This window comes from Muntiacus reevesi, chromosome 14 (assembly GCF_963930625.1).
Source record: "Muntiacus reevesi chromosome 14, mMunRee1.1, whole genome shotgun sequence".
NCBI lineage: Eukaryota > Metazoa > Chordata > Mammalia > Artiodactyla > Cervidae > Muntiacus > Muntiacus reevesi.
In genome coordinates this window covers 29,785,956-29,808,337 of record NC_089262.1, presented here as the reverse complement: position 1 = coordinate 29,808,337, position 22,382 = coordinate 29,785,956, and the positions used below count along the sequence as shown (strand labels likewise).

The following is a 22,382-nucleotide window of genomic DNA, read 5'->3' as shown; positions in this document are numbered from 1 at the left end:
CTCTGAGTGCTGTACATGCATCTAGAAAAAGTTATTTCAACCTCAGCACTACTGGCATATTCTTTGTTGTGGAGAGAAGTCTTTGTGTTGCAGGCAGTTTAGCAGCATCTCCGGCCTTTAAATGCCAGTAGGAAACTCTTTTTCTCACCCTCCAGGTGAGACTCTGCTTGCTATTAAAAGAAGAAACAGAAGGAGGAAGAAGAGGAGGAGGGGAAGGACAAGGGGAAGGGGAAGAGGACAAAAGGGAAAGAAAGAGTTCTAGCCCAAAGTGGTTCTTCAACACCCTTGCAATTGCCTTTCTGTTGGGTCTTCATGACATTTCACTAGACATGCATGTCTTTTTTTTTTTTTCTTTTTTTTTTAATCTGAATCTCCTTTGAACTAAAGTTATGCTCTTCTTAACTAATATTTATATAAAAGGAACAGAGGCTCAGAGCAGTTCTATGACTGATCTATGATAGCACAACATAACATGTAATGTTGTATGGCAAGGAGGATGAAAGTTGCAGATGAAATTAAAGTTGCTAATCAGCTGACTCTCTTGAGAGTTACTTGGGCTGTAAGGAGATCAAGCCAATCAGTCCTAAAGGAAATCAATCCTGAATATTCATCAGAAGGACTGATGCTAAGTTCTTCCATTTGGCTACCTGATGCAAAGAGCCAACTCACTGGAAAAGATTACAGGTGAGATAAGAAGGCAGAGGCAGAGGATGAGATAGTTAGATAGCATCATGACTCATTGGACATGAATTTGAGCAAACTTCCGGAGATGGTGGACAGAGGAGCCTGGTGTACCGTCCATGGGGTCACAAAGAGTCAGACATGACTTAGTGACTGAACAATAGCAACAGTCAGCTGACTTTATCATAAAAAGATGAACCTGGATGATCTGGGTGGCTCTAAATGCAATCACAAGGTCCTTATACATGGAAAAGGGAGGAAAAATAGGTGGTGTCAGGATGATGCAACGTAAGAGATCCAAATGGCCCTTAATGTCTTTGAAAATGGGAGAAGACGGCCATAAGCCAAGTAATGCGGGCAGCCTCTAGAACCTGGAAAAGGCAAGGAAACAGCCTTCAGTGAGGAATGCGGCTGTGTTAACCTTGACTTGGCCCAGCAAGACCCATCTCAGACTTCTGACCTCCAGACCTGTAAGACACTAAATTTGTATTGTTTCAAGTTGCCAAACTTATGGGCATTTGTAACGGCAGTAACAGGAATCTCACACCTATGCCTTGACATGTGGTATGTATGAATCCAGTCTGAAGTCCTTCAAACTACCTGCCCCAGGTCTGTGAGCATCACCCTGTGCTTGGCTCACTGCTTGGCCCTGGGCAAGGCTAGATGAGTTGGTACCCACTCCACTCACAGAACACATATGGATTGGCAGGAAGCCACGGAGAACCATTATGGGGCCAAATTCCTCCTGGATGGACTAAAGAGGCCTGTTTCAGCCCTGAGGTGCAAAATCTTGAGTGGATTATGCCAGGAAATTCTCAGGATGCCTGGCAAGCACCCTAGTTTGCCGCAGTCTCATTGACGTAAAGCTTGAGCCTCTGGATGGTTTCGCCTTCCATGGGTGGCCTGTGCAGGTAAGCTGGAGAAACACCTTGACACCTTCTGGGGCTGACTTCCTCTCCTCTTCCCGTTTCCCTTTGGGTGAGTGGAGGTGGGCTTAGGAAGATTAGAAAAGCCCCAAAGAGACCTGCAGCCTCAGAGCTGTTCATAGTCCTTTGGTCCCATCACCTCATGGCACAGATTCTTGTCCAGGGTTGCACTGGCATGTGAACACACCATTTCCCTTCGTGTAACCTGGCAAAGGGAAAAACTGCTTGTTACTCTCTTGAAAGGGAAGCCCTAGCCGCCCTGGAAGAGAATCTTGGAGACAGAGAGCCGGCAGAGGAGGCTTGGTAGAGGTAGGAAAAGTTCAGAACGGGGAGGAGAAAGGGTGGAGAGGGGGCAGCACTGAGCTGAGGAGGGTCGGGGAGTGGGGTCCCCTCTACCCCATCTCTGCCCTCAATGTTTTCCTCGTGTATGAGGGACTGGCCTGGGGGCCTCTCGCGGTCCCGCCCAGGGTGACTCTCTCTGAGCTCCCCTATTTGGCCGGCTCGGCCGGGCTCTGGGCGGGGCGGCGGAGCGCGGGGGTGGGAGTCCCGGAGGAAGATGCGCGGGGCTGGCTTGGAGGAGGCCGGGCGCCCAAGGCAGAGGGGTGGGGATCGGGGGTGGGCTGCGCCCTCCCGCTCCGACCCATTCCACAGCCCGCGGAAAGCAGACGCTGTCAGCTCAATCACTCCCCTTTCAGGAGGAGGGAGGGGACGGAAAGGTAACTAGCCCCTTTCTGCTTAAAAAAAAAAAAAAGAAAGCAAAGGGAGATCGCGGGCAGCCTTGCAGCCTCCCTCTCCCCACTCCTGGACCATGCACCCCTGCATCTTCTTGCTCGGCCACGGGCGAGGACTTGATTTCTTGAGCTGAGAGCTAAAACTTGTTGATTTTTCTTCTCCCCAACGACTGAATCATGCCATGTGCCCAGAGGAGCTGGCTTGCAAAGCTCTGCGTGGTGGCTCAGCTCCTGAACCTGGGGGCCCTTTGCTATGGGCGACAACCTCAGCCGGGCCCGGTGCTCTTCCCAGACAAGAGGCAAGGTTAGTGTCTTTTCCTTATTTCCTTTGAAACCTGCAGGGCAAGACGCGTGCAAAGTTGGCTGCTCTTTTCCCCCCTCCCCCCACTCAGCTGAACTCCGCAAAGCCGTTTGGCTGAGTTGCAAAGAAATCTGGGCTGGGAGCTGGGTAACTCTGGGCATCTCGGAATTCAGTGCTTAACGTGTTGTGTCCTTACTTCTTACGAAACCGAAGGTCGGGTCTCTTGAACACTAATAAGGATGCTGCTGTGAAAACTCTAGAGTTAGCTAGTAACCCCTCACCGCCTTTTCCTCCTCTGCACTGTTTCAATCCCTATTTTTCAGACTCTGAACACGGAAAATGATTTTTTTTAAAAATAAAATTTCCAACCGGCCGGCCACTGGCAGTCATTGTCACGTTTCTAGTTAGTTTGAAACTTCTGGTGAGAGAAGGGGAAATGCGATTCCGCCCCCCTGCTGAGTGAGCCTGGCTGTGTTTTCCTTTCCTGGAAAGATTTAGGGCTGTGTTGTAAAAATAACAGCCCTTTTAGAGAAATTTTCCTCCCGTAGGGGCTCACCTTTCCCTGTTCTGTCTTGCTGATCACCGCTGGCTGCTTCTCTTCCAGAATTTCATGAATCTCTATAATGTGAGAAAAAGCACTGGAGTTGTGATGGAAATTGGTGATTATACTCCTTGTCATTATTATTATTATGACATGTTTTTAAAATCTAACACCCTGAGCAGGATGGTGTTGTCGTCTCTGCCTTTTCATTGACTTTGCAAGGGCCAGACACACATTCCTGTTTGGTGGGCAGTTTGTTGGGCTTCTGTGAGCCAACAGTCATGGCCAGTGTGGTTGGATGTGGGAACGCTCTGGTGTGTCGGCCTCTTGACTGCTGACAACAGCCTCCTGGGTGCAGGCACCTTTGTTACCGCCTCTACTTTACTTACAAGGAAGCTGAAACCTGGGGAGTTTATGGGCTTAGCTATGGTGGAGTGAGGCTGTCAACCCAGGTAGCCTGACTCCAGCGGCTGGTTTCTTACAGTCAAGCAGCATTGTGCTAGAGCAATAATAGGGACAACACATACACACACACACACACACACACACACACACACACACGCACGCAGAGTATGGGGGTTAGTGTCCATTAAGTCCTGTGTCTGCTGACTGTGCTCAAGTCTTCCATAGCTTCCTGGCCCCCTTTAATCCCCAAGACCACTTGGGTGGTAAACATCACCAGCCTGACCTTGTTGAGGATTTCTGCATACGTTGCAAAGTTCAACTACAGCTGGAGAGCTCATATGCTGACTCCCAGAGCCATCAGAAGCGGGACCCTTTGCTTTCCTTGGAAGCCAGAGCTGCAGACACTGGGGTGAGATGTCAGTCAGCCAGCACTCGCTTGTGTAAACGGTCCAGGTCCTGATAGATCTCCCACCCCCAAGTTTAAAATAGCAGCGTTTGTTGTTCTTTGAAAAACAGCCCTTTTGTGAAAAGTCTCTTTTGCCGGCAGCACAAACAAAGCTTGCAAGCACTTCCCAGGGCATTTGGAGATGGTTTGGTTCAAAAACACACATTCTCCTGGGCTGGTTTTCAGCTCTGCTTGTGCCACATCTTCTTTGCAAGTGAATTCAGCTCAGCATGGAGCAGACTCCACTGGGACTTGCTTTCTCCTCTCTGGAATGCGAGAGATAAGTCACCTTTAGGGTTATGTGCTGAGAGGGGTTGATACCAAAAAAGAGCTGTACAGTACTCTGAGCTTATTGGTGATGCATAGATATTTAGATTTTAAAAATAATTTCTAAAACCTATTTCGATTTTAGTTGAAAACCTAAGTGTCAGATTTGAAACCATTCAACTTCTAGAAGAGAACATAGGCAGAACACTCTTTGACATGAATCATAGAAATATTTTTTTCAGATATGTCTTCTAAGGCAAAAGAAACAAAAGCAAAAGAAAACAAATGAGACCTGATTAAACATAAAAGCTTTTGCACAGCAAAGGAAGGCATCAACAAAATGAAAGACAATTGACTGAATGAGAGAAAATATTTGCAAGTGCTATAACTGATAAGGGGTTAAAATCCAAATATACATACATATAAATATTACTCAATATATAAAAAAACCAAACAACCAAAAAATGGGCAGAAGGCTTGGATATATGTTTTTTCTAAGAAAGATGTAGATGGCCAACAGGCACATAAAAAGATGCTCAACATCCCAGATCATCAGAGGAATGCATACCAAAACTGCGATGAGATGTCACCTCACACCTTTCAGAACAGCTATCATCATAAAGTCAGCAAATCATAAATGCTGGTGTGGAGAAAAGGAAATCTTTGTATACTGTTAGAAGTAACATAAATTGGTACAGCCACTGTGGAAAACAGTATGGAGATTTCTCAAAAAAATAAAAATAAAACTACCATATGATCTAGGAATTCCACTCCTAGGAAAATATTGGAAGAAAATGAAAACACTAACTCAAAAAGATACATGTATCCCAATGTTCATAGCAATACTATTTATAACAGCCGAGATATGTAAGAAACCTAAGTGTCCATCAGTAGGTGAATGGATAAAGACGTGGTACATATATACAATGGAATACCACTCAGGCATAAAAAGAATGAAATTTTGCCATTTGCAACAATGTGGAGGGACCTAGAGGACATTTGCTTAGTGAAATAAATCAAACATAGACAAACATCATATGATATCACTTATATGTGGAATCTAAAAAATAAAATGATTGAATATAACAAAACAGAAACAGACTCACAAATATAGAGTATGAATTAGTGGTTACCAATGGGGAGAGAGAAGAGGGTAGGGCAAGATAAGAGTAGGGAGTTAAGAGATAGAAACTACTATATATAAAATAAATAAATTGCAAAGGTTTATTGTATAGCACAGGGGAATATAATCATTATTTTATAATAGCTTAAAATAAATAAAACCAGGAAAAAATTCAGATTTTTAAGTCTTTTCACCAAAATATTTGTTCTCAATCAACTCACTGGTGGATTTACAACTAATCCCCATTTGGTGCAAAGGAGACATTGTTGAGAAGATTTCCATTTTGAACTTAGAGAGAGAGAGAAAGAGGGAGATAAGTGAGAGAATAGAATGAAGGTAAACTAGATAGGAAAGGAAATTCTTTTTTAAAAAATTTATTTAATTGAAGTATAGTTGATTTGCATGTTGTGTTAATTTCTGCTGTATAGCTAAGTGATTCAATTCCACATATGTATACATTCTTTTCCATTATGATTTATCACAGGATATTGAATACAGCTCACTGTCCTATACAGTAAGACCTAGTTGTTTATTCATTCTATATATAATAATTTATATCTGCTACTCCCAAACTCCCAACCCATCCAACCCCCATTCCTCTTTGGGGTCTGTTCTCTATGTCTGTGAGTCTGTTTCTGCTTCATAGATAGATGCATTTGTGTCATATTTTAGATTCCACATATGTGCATGAGTTGCTCAGTTGTGTCCAGCTCTTTGTGACCCCATGGACTGTAGACTGCCAGGCTACTCTATATATGGCAGTATACAGGCAAGAATACTGGAATGAGTTGCCCTATCCTCCTCCAGGGCGTCTTCCTGACCCAGGGGTCGAACCCTTGTCTCCCACATTGGTGGGTGGATTCTTTACTACTGAACCACATGGGAAGCCCAGATTCCACCTATAAGTGCTTCCAGATGATATTTGTTTTCTGACTTACTTCATTTAGTATGATACGTTCTAGGTCCATTCATGTTGCTGCAAATGGTATTAGTTCATTCTTTTTTTTTATAGCTGAGTAATATTCCATTGTATATATGTGGGCTTCTCCATGGCTCAGTGGTAAAGAATCTGTCTGTGATGCAGGAGACCCAGGAGATTCGGGTTTGATCCCTGGGTCAGGAAGACACCCTGGAGGAGGAAATAGCAACCCACTCCAGTATTATTGCCTGGAAAATCCTATGGACAGAGGAGCCTGGAGGGCTGCAGTCCATGGGGTCACAAAGAGTCATTTGCGACCGAGCTACTAAGCACACATGCATGCAGTATGACATTGTATGTGTGTCCCGCCACTTCTTTATCCATTCATCTGTCGATGGACATGTAGGTTGTTTCCGTGTCTTGTGAGTAATGCTGCTACGAACATAGGGGTGCATGTATCTTTTCAAATTAGAGTTTTGTCTGGATATATCCCCGGGAGTGGCATTGCTGGATCATATGGCAACTCTATTTTTAGTTTTTTGAGGAACCTCCATACTGTTTTCCATAGTGGAAAATTGTAAATTGCTGCACCAATTTACATTCGCAGCAACAGTGTAGGAAGGTTCTTTTTTCTCCATGTCCTCTCCAGCAATTGTTATTTATATATTTTAATGATGACCATTCCAACCTTACTGCCTGCTGCTTCACAATTACTCAATCTCTAAAGAGTTCCATTTCCCCTCTGACAACATTTTTCGATTGCACCCAAGGTCTGAACTTTTAAACTTGGAAATTACTTCAGATATCATGTCTGCCATCCTTTTTATTTCTGCAGACGAGGAATGGGAGGTCTGGTCAATCAGTCAGTCAACATGCATTTATTGAGCACCTGCTAACTGCCACTCCAGCAGCAGGTTGAGGGGAGTCTCACAAGGTCCCACAGTGGGAGGCAGACTCAGAACCTTGATGACTACGTGCATGGGCTTCTCCTTGTGGTGGCTTCTCTTGTTGAGAAGCACAAGCTCTAGCACACCGGAGCTTCAGTAGTTGCGGCCCACAGGCTCCAGAGCACAGGACCAGTAGTTGTGGCATATGGGCTTAGCGGGATCTTCCTGTGTCCCCTGCATCAGCAGGCAGTTTCCTGTCTATGGTACCACAAGGGAAGTAGAATGGACCATGGAGATGAACCCAGTACTTTCTAGGACTGCAAACAGGTAGATTGGACAATCTCTGCCTAATATTCTTCCCTCAGTGCTCAGTGGTGATATATACGAGTGTGTGATGACCTCCACAAGGCTCCCAACCTAGTATAAGAACCATTCAGTTCAGTTGCTCAGTTGTGTCCGACTCTGTGACCTCATGAACTGCAGCACGCCAGGCCTCTCTGTCCATCACCAACTCCCGGAGTCCACCCAAACCCATGTCCATTGAGTTGGTGATGCCATTCAGCCATCTTATCCTCTGTCATCCCCTTCTCCTCCTGCCCTCAATCTTTCCCAGAATCAGGGTCTTTTCCAATGAGTCAGCTCTTCGCGTCAGGTGGCCAAAGTATTGGAGTTTCAGCTTCAACATCAGAACCATGGGAAATGTTAATCTTGCACACAACATACTGCCTCTCTTCTGCAGCTGACAATCTCCCCTCGTTTTCGTACACCTTTTACTGTTTACAGGTCACTGGTCCTTCCATGATCCCTTTTGCTGCTGACAACTCCATGAAGCCCATCCCTTGCATGGGCTTGTGCAGAACCAAGGGAGAGCTGCAGTGGGTTTCAAGACCAATGTCATGATCATATGCTTATGCCATTTGCAAAAGATAGCTTCTGCAAAGAGGAAATGATTTCAGATCTTAACGTAAGAAGAGCCTTCACAGTTTTGATATGGGATTTGTCTTCATTCTCATCAGCATTTACCGTCTATGGGTTAGTTAACGTAAGGCTGGTGAGCAAACTCAATTTCTTGTGGTGTATTTTACAACTTTGAGTCAAAGTTTTGAATCAATATGATTCTCCACAACCTTTCCATGTATGTAGTTTTCCATAATAAAAATACAATCAAAAGATTATAAGAACACATAGAAGAGAATTATGAAAATAAACTTTGTACTATTACAGGAAGTAATATCATTGCCCTTTGTAGGAAGGAGTCTTAGAAATTCAATTGTTCTCTCATATAGAAATAAATATAAAGACCAAGTATAGATTTAACTTAAAGTTTACAAAATCTGGCAGGTCAATAATTTCTCATCTCTCTCTTTCTGAGAGAGGGTAAAAGGTCGGTTGGTGGTTTGTATTTTCAAAAGTGCATATAACAACGGGCTTTCCCCAAAGTTTCTCATGAAGTATCACTTAAACTTGTTTCAAATATAATCTTAAACAAGGCAAATCAAAGTATTTGTGACTTGTGTTTTACACCTATCAATCCTAGTGCAAACTGTGCTGTGATTATGGCGTGTGTCAGTCCCATCCACAGCCTTGTTGATACCCCCCACCCCCTTGACGTCTGGCTCTCAGTGGTAGACCCTTAAGTAATGAGGGCAGAAGGTAGGAGGGTGTGCTCTGGGGTCAGGTTGCCCCAGCCTGAATCCTCACTCCTCTTTATTGTCTTTTTACAGAGGTGGGAATGAAGGCTCAGACAAGGAACACTGTTGGTAATATCCCAGACAATTGTGAGGATTAGATGAAACCAAGTTGGTATACTCTAAATGCCACGTTTGGGAGCTGGTGCACTGGGAAGACCCAGAGAAATAGGGTGGAGAGGGAGGTGGGAGGGGGGATCGGGATGGGGAATACGTGTAACTCTATGGCTGATTCATGTCAATGTATGACAAAGCCCACTGAAATGTTGTGAAGTAATTAGCCTCCAACTAATAAAAAAATATAATAAATATTAAAATAAATAAATAAATAAATACTGATTCACTTGCTAATTAACTGTAGGACTTATGCAAAGAACCTAAGTTTCACCAAGTGTCATTTTATTGTTTTTTGTCTTGTTTTGTTTTAATCTTTAAAAATTAAATTTAAATATTACATTTGAAAAAAAAAGAATTGGTTAAAAAAAAAAAGTAGAAATTATTCTTATTCCTTGACATCTTGTTTCCCCATCCTTGTCATATGCCTTCTGAACTCTGCTTTCTATTGGCCAGGACAACAGCTTAACTACTCGTCCAAACTAAACGCCCACTGAGAGGAAGCCAAGATGAGCTTGGGCCTCTCCCCATCTCTGCTTGGAGATTACATATATTTAAGGCCTCAGGGGTCCCTAGTAGCCAAGTCTCTATCGTTAATACCAAGAGTGAGTAGCTAGTGTTTAGACAGTGAGTATTGTCTGTCAAGCACTGTTCTAAATCTATTATGTATTTTAACACCTTGAATTGTCGCAACCACCCTGTGTGCTGTGCTTAGTCACCCAGTTGTGTCTGACTCTTTGCGACCCCGTGGACTGTAGCCCACCAGGCTCCTCTGTCCATGGGATTCTCCAGGCGAGAATACTGGAGTGGGTTGCCATTTCCTTCTCCAGGGGATCTTCCCAACCCAGGGATCAAACCCAGGTCTTTCCCATTGCAGGTGGATTCTTCACCCTCTGAGCCACCAGGGAAGCCCCACAACCACCCTAAGATACTATTATTTTTATGCCCATTGTGTAGATGAGTCTAGTGCAGTTGGACTGCCCACATAAAACACACTCCATTAGGGAATCTCCTAATTCCATCCATACCTATTGGCTGCTGTGGCTTAGCCACCTCTTTTGCAGTAAAATCAAGGATGAAGGTGATTTTATCTCCCCTTACTTCACCAGAGAAAGAGGCAGTTATTTTTTCCATTTACTGCTTAGTGACTTGAGGCCTCTCGAAGAAGTCAGCCAGTTCTTTTCTTGCCAGATCATTGTCCTCGGGGGCAGTGTTGTCACCTCTACTCTGCTGTACCCTCTGCCAAGTGCAACTGCTATGTAAATGAAGTGTGAAGGCTAAGAACATGATTTTGAAATAGGAATCTCAGGATTTTATTCTAAGTATGTTGTATATTGGCTCTGTGACCTCTCTTAGATTCTGTTTCTTTTTCTATGAAATGAGGATAGTAACTGAATCTGTGACACAGGGTCTTGTGTGGAATAAATGAGCACCATTGTAGCAAGTGCTGCCCTACTGGCTCAGTGGTAAAGCATCTGCTTGCAGTGCAGGAGATGTGGGTTCGATCCCTGGGTCAGGAAGATCCCCTGGAGGATGAAATGGCAACCCACTCCAGTATTCTTGCCTGGAAAATCCCATGGACAGAGGAGCCTGGCGGGCTACAATGCATGGAGTCTCAAAGAATCGGACACAACTGAACATGCTCGCATGCACAATTATAGCAAGTGTTCATTAAATGGTTACTATAATTGTAATCATTATATTATTACACAGCCAGCTTATGCTGACTCTTAAAAAACCCAGTAGATCAAAAGCAACTAGGTCAAAAACTGTAAATGTATTTGCTTTTCTATTCTTTGGGCAGTAGGTGCTGGGGTTCAGGCAAGTTAATATTTTTTTTTTTTTTGCAAGTTAATCTTTTATTTTTTACCTGTCATGTTTAATTCTTTGGATGTATCTTTAGAGACAGGTCCTCGAAGGTACATAAGCTTCTCTTGAGAGGAATCAGCATACAGGGGTTATTGTTGCAAGTTCATGGTTGTACCCAGTTCAATAAGACTTTTTCTATCCCATTCTGCTCTCCACTGCTCCAACCCTGGGGGAACCAGAGATATCACTCTTGAGTCATAGAAGAAAAGAGCAACAGGAGGGAAATACTAGAGAAGCTGACTACATCCAACCTCAGCCAACCTGGCCATTCCTTTCCTGAGGTTTGAACGTGAAAGGGCAGTGAAGCTCTGATTCTTACGAGGTCCAGATATTCCTTGGAGATGGGCAGTACAGAGGCCTGAGTCAATCTGACTCCTAGTTCATGGTACATTCTCATTATTAATTTGTGCAAAATGCTTTTCTCGTTTTGTTTATTTATGCATTTTGGTCCCCATTCTCCACTCTCAGCCCTCCGCATAGAAAGCTGATATAATGGGTTCCATATGTATTTTTTTTGTTTGTTTGTGTATGTCCTGGCCTGGGAAACTTTGTATTACTGTTTTTGCATGAATTTTCCCTGAATGTAAACGGCTCTGTATTAAGTTGTTTTGATTCTTACTTTTCACTGAGGACTGTTTTTAAGGTTTGTTCGTGTTGCTCTGCGCTCTGGTGCTCTTAGCCACTGCAGTCAGAAGCAAGGAGTCTGGACTTTTTACTTTTAAAAACTGAGACTTTGTTAGTACCTAGGACTGAAAGCTGTTCTCTGTCTCATGTTTCCTTCTTTCTTTCTTTCCTTCTTTTTTTTGAAGTATAATTGACCTCTGTTAGTTTCAGGTACATAACATAGTGATTCAGTAATATTTCTGTACATTTCAAAATGATCACTGGTGAGTCTAGTGACCATCTGTCACTGTACAAAGATATGACAGTATTATTGACTATATTCCCCACACTGTGTATTTCATCCCCATGACTCATTTGGTAACTGGAAGCTTGTACCTCTTAATCTCCCTCACCTATTTCACTCATCCCCATCCCCCTTCCCCTCTGGCAACCACCTATTTGGTCTCTGTATCTATGTGTCTGTTCTGTTTTGTTATGTTTGCTCATTTGCTTTTTTTTTAGGTTCCATATATAAGTAAGATCATATGGTATTTATCTTTCTCTTATTTTACTTATCCAAGGCACAGATGAACTACAAGTATGTTTGAAGAGAGTTTTCTGCAAAAAGAAAAGCGCTCTTTTATTGTTGTATCCCATTAAGTTCAGTTCTTTGAATAGTCAGCTAGAGTTCAGTGTTACATGCACACAAATGAATTGGGCACTTGTGATATGCAAAATTCTGACCTCTAAAGGGTTTGGGAATCAGTAATATAATAAACAAAAGGCTCTGTAGAATCAGGCTGTTCTGGGAGCTACAGAAAGTGAGGACATGGTGGTTCAGAACAGAGAGTGAACTTTAAGGATTTTATGAGAAAGAAGAGGGAGGATTTGAGTTGAAACTTTGAAAAATAAGCCTAAGATGGGACTTCCTTGGTGGTCCAGTGATTAAGACTCTGCTTTCCAATGCAGGGGGCATGGGTTCAATCCCTAGTCAGGGAACTAAGTTCCCACATGCCTTGGGGTGAGGCCCAAAATTAAAAAAAAAAAAAAAAAAAAACAAAACCATGTTGTTGTTGTTTAGTTGCTCAGTTGTGTCTGATTCTTTTGTGACCCTCTGGACTGTAGTCCGCCAGGTTTCTCTGTTCGTGGAATTTCCCAGGCAAGGATACTGGAGTGGGTTGCCATTTCCTTCTCCAGGGAACCTTCCCCACCCAGGGATTGAATCTGCATCTTGTGCATTGCAGGTGGATTCTTTACCACTGAGCCTCCAGGAAAGCTAAAAAAGCATAAGATGATGTTAAACATAAGATTTTGATAGAGAGTGCAAAAGACATTGTAGCTGAGGAAAATGAGTTGAACAAAGTAATACAAGTTACAAAGTGCAGGGGTACAGCTGGGAGGTAGAAGTAGAAAAGTAATTCCCCCCCCCCTTGTCTCTCCTAGTCCCTCTCCCTCCCTCCTTTGTTTTCTTCTTTCCTCCTTCCCCACCCCCCCCTTTTTTGACCTGAAGCAAAAGATTAGTTTATCAGCTCAAGTGGTTAATGGCTTGCTTTAGTAGGTAGTCTGTAATGTGGAACCTGCTGCTTACTCTCCACTAGATATAATAGATTTCTTGTTTTTATCAAATAGGAAAGTGAAGAGGCAGTGGTAGGGATTTCAACTTAAGGAACTCAAAAGATGTGTTCATTCTGATGTGTGGAAGAAAGGAAGAAGTGTTCATAACTTGTATTTTTAAAGTGGCAGTTTTCTAGATTCCACATATATGCGTTAATAAACACTATTTATTTTTCTCTTTTTGATTTAGTTCTTTAGATCCATCCACATCTCTGCAAATGGCACAGTTTCGTTCCTTCTTATGGCTGAGTAATATCCCATTGTATATACAGGTACCACATCATATCTATGCATACAGCTGATTCACTTTGCTGCAGAGCAGAAACTAACACAACATTGGAAAGCACTGTGCTCCAAGAAAAAATGGAAATTTTTACCTTTTGACCCCATGCCTCTGAATCTAATATGTTCACCTATCATTTTATTTTGTATATTTTATAAAAATAAAAAAAGAAGCATCCAAGTTCTTTTATGTACTCATTGCTACATTACAGAACACTCATGCTGTAACTATGCAAGGTTTTTCAGGGTCTCCTTGATGGATGTACTGTGCTTTTGCATTTTTCCTTCAACATGACTTAACTGAAAATTTTAGAGGCATTTACATTCCTTATGATAAACGGTGAAGTTCTGTGATTTGTATGAATGAACTCTAGACCTAAAATGTTCCTGTTTGCCATGCTGATCTCGCCACTTTCCTAACCATATTCCTCATGCATTAATTCTCATCTTGGTCTGTCTCAGGTGAAACATCTGACATCCAGAGCTATGTTTTGATGTCAGCTTAGACAGTCACCTGTCATCTGTGAGAGAGCCCTGGGTCAATCTGAGTTGTTTAGGGAACTTGATGTGGATGGAGTTCATACCTTGGAAACGATCTCTAAACTTCAGGTCAACAGTAGGATTTTGAAATCAGCAAGCTCAAATCCAAGTTCAAACAGGAGTATATTTGTCTTAACCATAGATTCAGCGGGATCTCTTAGTCTTTTTTTTTCTTCCAACTTTTTATTTTATATTGGAGGAGAGTCGATTAACAGTGTTATGATAGTTTCAGGTGGACGGTAAAGGGACTCAGTCATGCATATACATGTATCCATTCTCTCCCAAACACCTCTCCCTTCCAGGCTGCCACATAACACTGAGGTGAGTTCCCAGTGATACACAGTAAGACCTTGTTGGTTATCCATTTTAAAGATAGCAGTGTGTACATGTCGAAAGGATCTCTTAGTCTTATTCTGTGTTTCCTTTTTTTTCCCCCAGAGCATTTTATCAAGGCCCTGCCAGAATACCACGTGGTGGCTCCTGTCCGAGTCGATGCGAGTGGGCATTTTCTCTCTTATGGTTTGCACCATTCTGTCTCCAGCAGCAGGAGAAAGAGAGATTTGGATGGCCTAGAGGACTGGGTGTACTATAGAATTTCACACGAGGAGAAGGACTTGTTCTTTAACTTGACGGTCAATCAGGGATTACTTTCCAAAAGCTACATCGTGGAGAGGAGATACGGGAACCTCTCCCATGTGAAGATGGAGGCTTCCTCGGGGCCCCCCTGCCATCTCAGGGGCACAGTTCTGCAGCAGGGCACCAGGGTCGGGACTGCAGCCCTCAGCGCCTGCCGTGGACTGGTGAGTCCTCTTCCTTCTCTGCCCTCAGTCCCTGGCTCTCATGGCCTGGATACCCACTGGCAACAGGTTCACACACACATTCAACACATAGGAATTGAGCACTTGTGATATACATGATCCAGGCTCCCAAACAGCCTGGGCAAAAAGTGCATAAAGTTAAAAGTCAAATCCATCTGGATGGAATGGAGAGAACAAGGGTATTGAGGGTCCAGGGAGAAGTTCAACCAAGGATATCACAGCAAGAAGTGGGGGGTGGTGGTCAGAGTTGAGTCTTCAACCTCTGAGGCAGCTCTGAGGGTATTGGTGACTGGTTGGCTGGTTAGCCCCTTGGAATTAGGAAAATCTGGACCTGGACTGGGTGTGAGGCACATAGTAAGGATGGTGAGGGACTTCCTTGGTGATCCAGTGGTTAAGACTTCAAGCTCCCAGTGAAGGGGGGCCGGATTTGACGCCTGCTCAGGGAACTAAGATCTTGTCTGTCTCTTGGCAGAGCCAGGAAAAAAAAAAGGATAGTGCTAGCCAGCAGCTGCTATGAACTCATTGTTGATTCTCAGTTCAGTTCAGTCGCTCAGTCATGTCTGACTCTTTGTGACCCCAGGGACTACAGCACACCAGGCCTCCCTGTCCTTTACCAACTCCTGGAGTTTACTCAAACTCATGTCTATTGAGTTGGTGATGCCATCCAACCATCTCATCCTCTGTCATCCCCTTCTCCCTCCTTTAATCTTTCCTAGCATCAGGGTCTTTTCTAGTGAGTCAGTTCTTTGCATCAGGTGGCCAAAGTATTGGAGTTTCAGCTTCAGCATCAGTCCTTCCAATCAATATTCAGGACTTACTTCCTTTAGGATGAACTGGTTGGATCTCCTTGCTGTCCAAGGGACTCTCAAGAGTCTTCTCCAACACCACACTTCAACACCACACCAGCTCCATAACTTTTCTCACTATTCTATTTTATTCTCTCAACCACTTTGCAATAAAGTCATCCTTCCTCATGTGCAACTGAAACACACTCTGCTTTGCTCTAAACCTATGTTTGATCTCATGTAGGCATGAGGAGGATCTCCGTGGGATTAAACTTAAAAGTTTAAATTCATTAAATTTAAAAAAAAATCCTTTCTTGGCTCAAAAAAAAAAAAGCATCAATTTTGGCGATTTTATAATCAGACTGCACATGGACCCTTGGGCTGTCAGTTGATCCCTTTGTGCCTCTGTTTTCTACTCTGTGGAATGGAGATAATAATAGTCCCCAACTCACAAAGCAGGGGTTGGTAAACTACAGCCCATGGGCCAAACCTGGATCACCTTTTGTTTTTATAAACAAAGTTTTATTGAAACACGGATATGCCCAGGCTTTTGACTTAAAACAGCAGATCTGAGTGGTCAGGATAGGGACTGTGTGGGACTATGAGGCCCCAAATATTGGCTGTCTGTGCTTTGCAAGAAAAGTATCTTAATCTCTGCAATACAAGACTGTGAGTAATAAATGCATTTGTGTACGTATATATATATATATATTATATATATACATTATATATAATATATATATAAATCTTAGAAGAGTATCTGGTAATTAATGGACATAATGAATATTGGCTGCTATTATTATTTATGTTTCTAATATACCAGGCACCTGAATATGTGCTTTTATTATGTAGTTTATGCTCATTGTCCTCTCTACAACATTACCCACCTCACCACCATTTTGGTTATGTTTTAATAGATGATGAAATTTGGAGACGTTGAATATCTTTACTGTGCTGTTGCTAATTTCAGTCCCTGTCTTTCAGGTGTTCTGTGCTACATCTCAAAATGTGACCAAGTTTGTTTTTTCAAAATTTAAACTTAAAAAAAAAGTGGCCCCTTTGTTCCCTTGTGCTCCTAGCAGTGACAACAGCGACTACCCCTCTGGCAGCTGCCTGGCAAACAATGCCTAAGAATGATGTTGAGGTTTTTGTCACACTGGAGTCGGAGTCAGGGGTCAGTACCAATCAAGTGTGCTTAGGGCCCGACTGCAGGGGGAGAGGTGCTGGAGTCCTGGAGGTGGTTGTTGGCAGAACCTAGGGCATCCGCCTTGGCACTGTGCCAGAGTAGGTTTTTTGGATAAACTCCTGAGTGGCATTCGCATTCCTATAGGAGGTGCTCATTTCAAGATTTCCATCCTTACTGCCTGTTTCTTGAGAATCCTGTTCTTCATAGTTTGAGTTTGTTTACCCTGTATCTGTTTGAATTGGCTTTGCTAGAAAACTGTGGGAAGATTAACATAAAACATTGTTGTTGTTTAGTCATTAAGTCATGCCCAGCTCTTTTGGGACCCCATGGACTATAGTTCACCAGGTTCCTCTGTGCATGGGATTTCTCAGGTAAGAATACTGCAGTGGATTACCATTTCCTTCACCAGGGGATCTTCTGGACCCAGGGACTGAAACTGCATCTCCTGCACTGGCAGGTGTATTCTTTACCACTGAGCTACCTGGGAGGCCCCATAAAATACTGTACATCATTGTAAATGTCTTGAGAAGGTTCAACTTTCTGAAGGACCTCTGTGGATGAATTGTTTTGTACAGTAAGTGGAAAGTCTTGCTTTGCCCTTTATTTGGTATATCTAGATTTTTATATATAGCTGTGTATCATTTCCCCTTAATTGGATCATAAACAGCACAATAAATTATACCCTCTTTGTCTCCCTAGGCCTCATTCACTGCTTGGTTGAACTGAGGGATATCTCCTGGCTTCATGGTCCTCATCCTCTGAGTTTTCTCTGGGTTCATATGATGTTTTCCCTGTGAAATCCCTGCTCTCATTTCTATGACACAACCCTGGAAACATCAGTGTCACCTGATCTTCCCAGAGTAACAGAATAAAGAGCCTTTGTTCTAGGACAGGCACATAAGAGTGAAATGATCCACAAGACAAACATGCAAAGGCCACACTGCTCCAGGGAATACTCATGTGGGCACCTACATATAGTCATTAACCATTCATAAGCCATTATTGTGCTCATAAAATTTTAGAAAGTTTAAATACCATTCCCTTTCTGTGGTCTAGAGCCTTTTGGTCCATGACGTCACAGAATAAATATCACCTGAAATTTCTCCACTTCACACCCACAGCATCAGAATCTCTGGGGGTGGGCAGAAACCTATATGAGTGTGTTTTAACAACTTTGTGTGTGTGCTCAGTTGCTCAGTTTGGGCCACTCTTTTGTGACCCCATGGACTGTAGCCCACCAGGCTCCTCTGTCCATGGGACTTTTCAGGCAAGAATACTGGAGTGAGTTGCCTTTTCCTCCTCCAGGGGAGCTTCCCGACCCAGGGATCCTGCATTGGCAGGTGGATTCTTTACCACTTAGTCCCTGGGGAACCCCTTGAAGCTTTTTTGAGATATAATTTACATACATAGAATTTACCACTTAATGCGTACAATCCAGTGACTTTAAATATATTCACAGGGTTGTGCACCCATCACCACAATCAATCTTAGAACATTCTCATTGGCCCCCAAAGAAACTGTTAGCAGTCATTCTCCAATCCTCCCATCTCTGCTCCTCCTCAGGAAGCATGGATCTACTTTTGATCTCTGTTATCTGCTTTATTAAATAATTGATTTATTTAGCTGTGCTGGGTCTTCGTTGCAGCTCATGGGGTTCTTTAGTTGTCGCGCGTAGTCTTCCTTGCCCTGAAGCTTGTGGGACCTCAGTTTTGACCAGGGATCTGCATTGAAAGGTGGATTCTTAATCACTGGACCACCAGTGAAGTGCCTGAAATTTTGATTTAATGAGCTTTTTAGGAGACTCTGATGCTCCCTGAAGTATGAGAAGCCCTGGACTAGGGCAGTCATTCTTAACCCAGGCTGATCATTAGGATCAATTAAGGAGCTTCTTTTTTTGTTTTTAATTGAAGTGTAATTGATTTACAATACTGTGTTAGTTTCAGGTGTCCAGCAGAATGATTCTATTTTATATGTGTATATTTTTCAGATTATTTTTTGTTTAGATTCTTATAAGGTGGTGAATATAGTTCCCTGTGCTATATAGTAAATAATTAAGAAGCTTTAAAAAATTACCTATGCCCAACCCCATCTCCCAGATGCTCTGATTTGACTAGTCAGAGGGGAGTGGGGCCCAGAATCAGTGTTTCTAAAAACTCTTTAGGAGAGTCTGATGTACCTTAGGTGTTGCCAACCACTGAATTAGTATGAATGGGTGTTAATTAGCAGGATTAGCCAATATTGCTCTAAAGTAGCTGCTCTTCCCAGGATTCTAGTGTACAGCCAGGATTGAGGACCATTGCCCTCAACTGCTCCCTAATTTCGCCTTGTTTTCTCTAAAGGAAATTGTATATTGTTTAGAATTATTCCAGGCCTGGGAATACAATAGGAGCTTTGCAATTTCTAATAGCCCCAGGGAGCTATGAGCACCACCATGTGGGTCTTTTCAGATTCAGATTCATTTAAAACACTGGAGCACAAAGAAGCAAATGTGAACTCAAAGACTTATGTGGTGGCTAAGGTGATGGGAAATTTGAGATTCAAATCACTGAATGAGTTTTCCAGAAGAACCAATTCACTGGGATTGTTCTAGAGCTTTTGACACATAGTTGGACAATTAGTGGATGGCTATAAAAAAAAGGCACCAAAGCCAAATGAGTTTCTTTGGTGAGCATACAAGCTGGCTGGCTTCAGGTTCACTTGCTCATGTACCATCCTTCAACAACGCTCACCTACAGTGGCTCTAGTCAAAAGTTGGTGGTTGGACTTGTGTCTGATTCCTTTGACCACTTGTCTGGGAGCTGATCTCCAGGATACTTCTCTTCCCTTTCACCTAGGGTTGACCCCACACTCAGATTCACAGGATGACAGGCTTAGAGTATGCCAGCTCTAAGCCTCCCCGCACTCCTGAGGACAGAGGTGGCATTTGGGAAGGCTTTCTGATGCAGGAAACCCTCTTTTGTGGAGCAGGACATCTGCTTCTCATTCTTATGGCTCAGGGCTGGCTTATTCTATGCTTCAGATGTGGTAATTCTAATGTTAGGGGCTGTGTTCCCTTGGAGTTGTCTATAATTTGAGGTTCCTTTAGTCTCCCTTAGAGAAGACTCAGCTGGTTGCAAACTGAAGACCCAAGAAAGATCACCCATGACAAGATGGAGATGACCTCCTTCCTGCAGTTAGTATCTTCTCACATGACCATGGTGCCCATCCTCTCGGAGGCTGCTTGCAGACCAGGTCAGCCCACATCCTGACTCAGCGACTTTCCCTCTGTCATCTTCCCCATTTTCATCTGCTATCTGCCCTCAACACTTGCATAACTTTGAAGTTATGGAATTTGTTTCATTTGAACAGTTCAGTTGATTTGTTTAATTCTGTATTCTTTGGTGGAGAAACTGTATTCTTTAATCAATTAGATTCAGAATTCATCCTCAGTGGGAGGTGTTACCTGTGAGAACCTTGGGGTGGTTTTGGATTTGCAGTTGCCAAGGGTAGTTCAGACGGTAAAGAGTCTGCCTTCAATTCCGGTGACTTGGGTTTAATCCTTCCGTCGGGAAGATCCCCTGGAGAAGGAAATGGCAACCCACTCCAGTATTCTTGCCTGGAGAATCCCATGGATGGAGGAGCCTGCTAGGCTATAGTCTATGAGGTCACAAAGAGTCATACCACTGAGCGACTTCACTTTGCAACTTTGCAAGGGCCCTATAGGATTTGTTGCAGGTTACTTTGTTGTTCGTCTTTCAGTTTAGTTTTCTGGATTGGGAGGACAGAGCATAGTGTTAGACTCCACACTTATGCATGATACAGGGTTGGGATTCTGTCGCTTCATGGGGTACCCCACTTCTATCAAGGGCTCGAGCTAGGCACTGTTATCTGGACTGCATACTGGAGTCAGTAAACAAATACCTTTGATTTTTATTCACAATCAGGCACAGTATTTCTCAGTTCTTTGTTAAGGTAAAAACAGTTCTTGGCTCCATCCTAAACCCTAGCCTCAATTCCAGCCCCTGCTAGACAGTTAAATACTGACTCTTAATCTGAATAATAGGGTTATTCAGCTTCAACTCCCAGTTAACTCTTTTTCCTTTTCCCTTTGGGCATATTGAGATTTCCTTTCTTGTTTTGAGCTCAACTATGAATTAAATTTATGAAAAGGTATTATTTTTAGTTTTTTTAAAGTTAAGCTTTTTATCTCAAGATAGTTATAGATTCATTTGCTATTTTAAGAACCACTACAGAGAATATTAAAAAGCAGAGACACTACTTTGGCAACAAAGTTCCGTCTAGTCAAGGCTATGGTTTTTCCAGTAGTCATGTATGGATATGAGAGTTGGACTATAAACAAAACTGAGTGCTGAAGAATTGATGCTTTTGAACTGTGGTGTTGGAGAATATGAGAGTTCCTTGGACAGCAAGGAGATCCAACCAGTCCATCTTAAAGGAGATCAGTCCTGAGCATTCATTGGAAGGACTGATGTTGAAGATGAAACTCCAATACTCGGGTCACCTGATGCAAAGAACTGACCCATTTGAGAAGACTCTGATGCTGGGAAAGATTGAGGGCAGGAGGAGAAGGGGACGACAGAGGAAGAGATGGCTGGATAGTATCACCAACTCAATGGACATGTGTTTGGGTGAACTCCAGGAGTTTGGGATGGACAGGAAGGCCTGGTGCACTGTGGTCCATGGGGTCTCAAAGAGTCAGACACGACTGAGCGGCTGAACTGAACTGAACTGACAGAGAAGTCCAATGTACCCTTTCCCCACTCCCCTGCTGCCGCCCACCACCAATGGTAACATCTTGCAAAATTACTATCCAGTATTACAGACAGAATTGGCAAGTCAAGATGCCCAAGATTATCATCACAACTATCACTCACATTGCTCTTTCAGACACACTTATTTCCTTCCTGCCTCCATCCTCTCCTTAGGTTTTGAAAAGTGAAAGTAAAACTGTTCATTGCTCAGTTGTGTCTGACTCTTTGCCACCCCATGGACTGTAGCCCTCCAGGCTCCTTTGTCCATGGAATTCTCCAGGCAAGAATACTGGAGTGGGTTGCCATTCCCTTTTCCAGGGCATCTTCCTGACCCAAGGATTGAACCTGGGTCTTCTGTATTGCAGGTAGATTCTTTACTGTCTGAGCCACTAGGGAAGCCCCCCAGTGTTTACATTTTATATTTAAATTCATGATCCATTTTGAGTTAATTTTTGTATAAAGTTTGAGACTTAATTAAAGGTTAATTTTCTTTCTTTTCTTCCTTCCCTCCTTCCTTCCCTTAGTCCCTCCTTTCCTCCTTCTTTCCTCTTCTTCTTCCCCCACCCCACCTTCCTTACCTTCTCTCACTTTTTCAAAGTGTATCATGCCCTCTCTGGCCTTATTGTCTTTGCATGGATAGTTTCCTCTCCCCATAGAACACTCTTCTCTCAGTTTTCTACATAGCTGCTCCTTCTTATCTTTCAGATACCAGCTTGTGGTCTTCTCTGACCGCACAATCTAAAGTCTACACTCCTCCAGTATTCTATCACATTGTCTAGGTAACCCAGGTAGTGTAGGTAACCTACAGTACCTGATATTTTCTTCTCTTTTTTGCATACCTTTCCTTTCCCTCACCCTGTCTTGTTCACACATGTTAAGCTGTGTTTCATAATAAGCACTCAGTAA

At 43.0% G+C, this 22,382-nt stretch overlaps 1 protein-coding gene across 1 annotated transcript in view; it reads left to right on the top strand.

Annotated features, from left to right (window-relative positions):
- The first annotated feature begins 2,225 nt into the window (after nucleotides 1-2,225).
- ADAMTS12 (ADAM metallopeptidase with thrombospondin type 1 motif 12) overlaps nucleotides 2,226-22,382 on the top strand; it is a 377,986-nt gene continuing 357,829 nt past the window's right edge. The window contains exons 1-2 of the mRNA XM_065905225.1: nucleotides 2,226-2,642; nucleotides 14,375-14,736. Of these exons, the coding sequence (XP_065761297.1) occupies nucleotides 2,516-2,642; nucleotides 14,375-14,736 (489 nt within the window). The 5' untranslated portion in view covers nucleotides 2,226-2,515. The remainder of the gene's footprint in view (nucleotides 2,643-14,374; nucleotides 14,737-22,382) is intronic.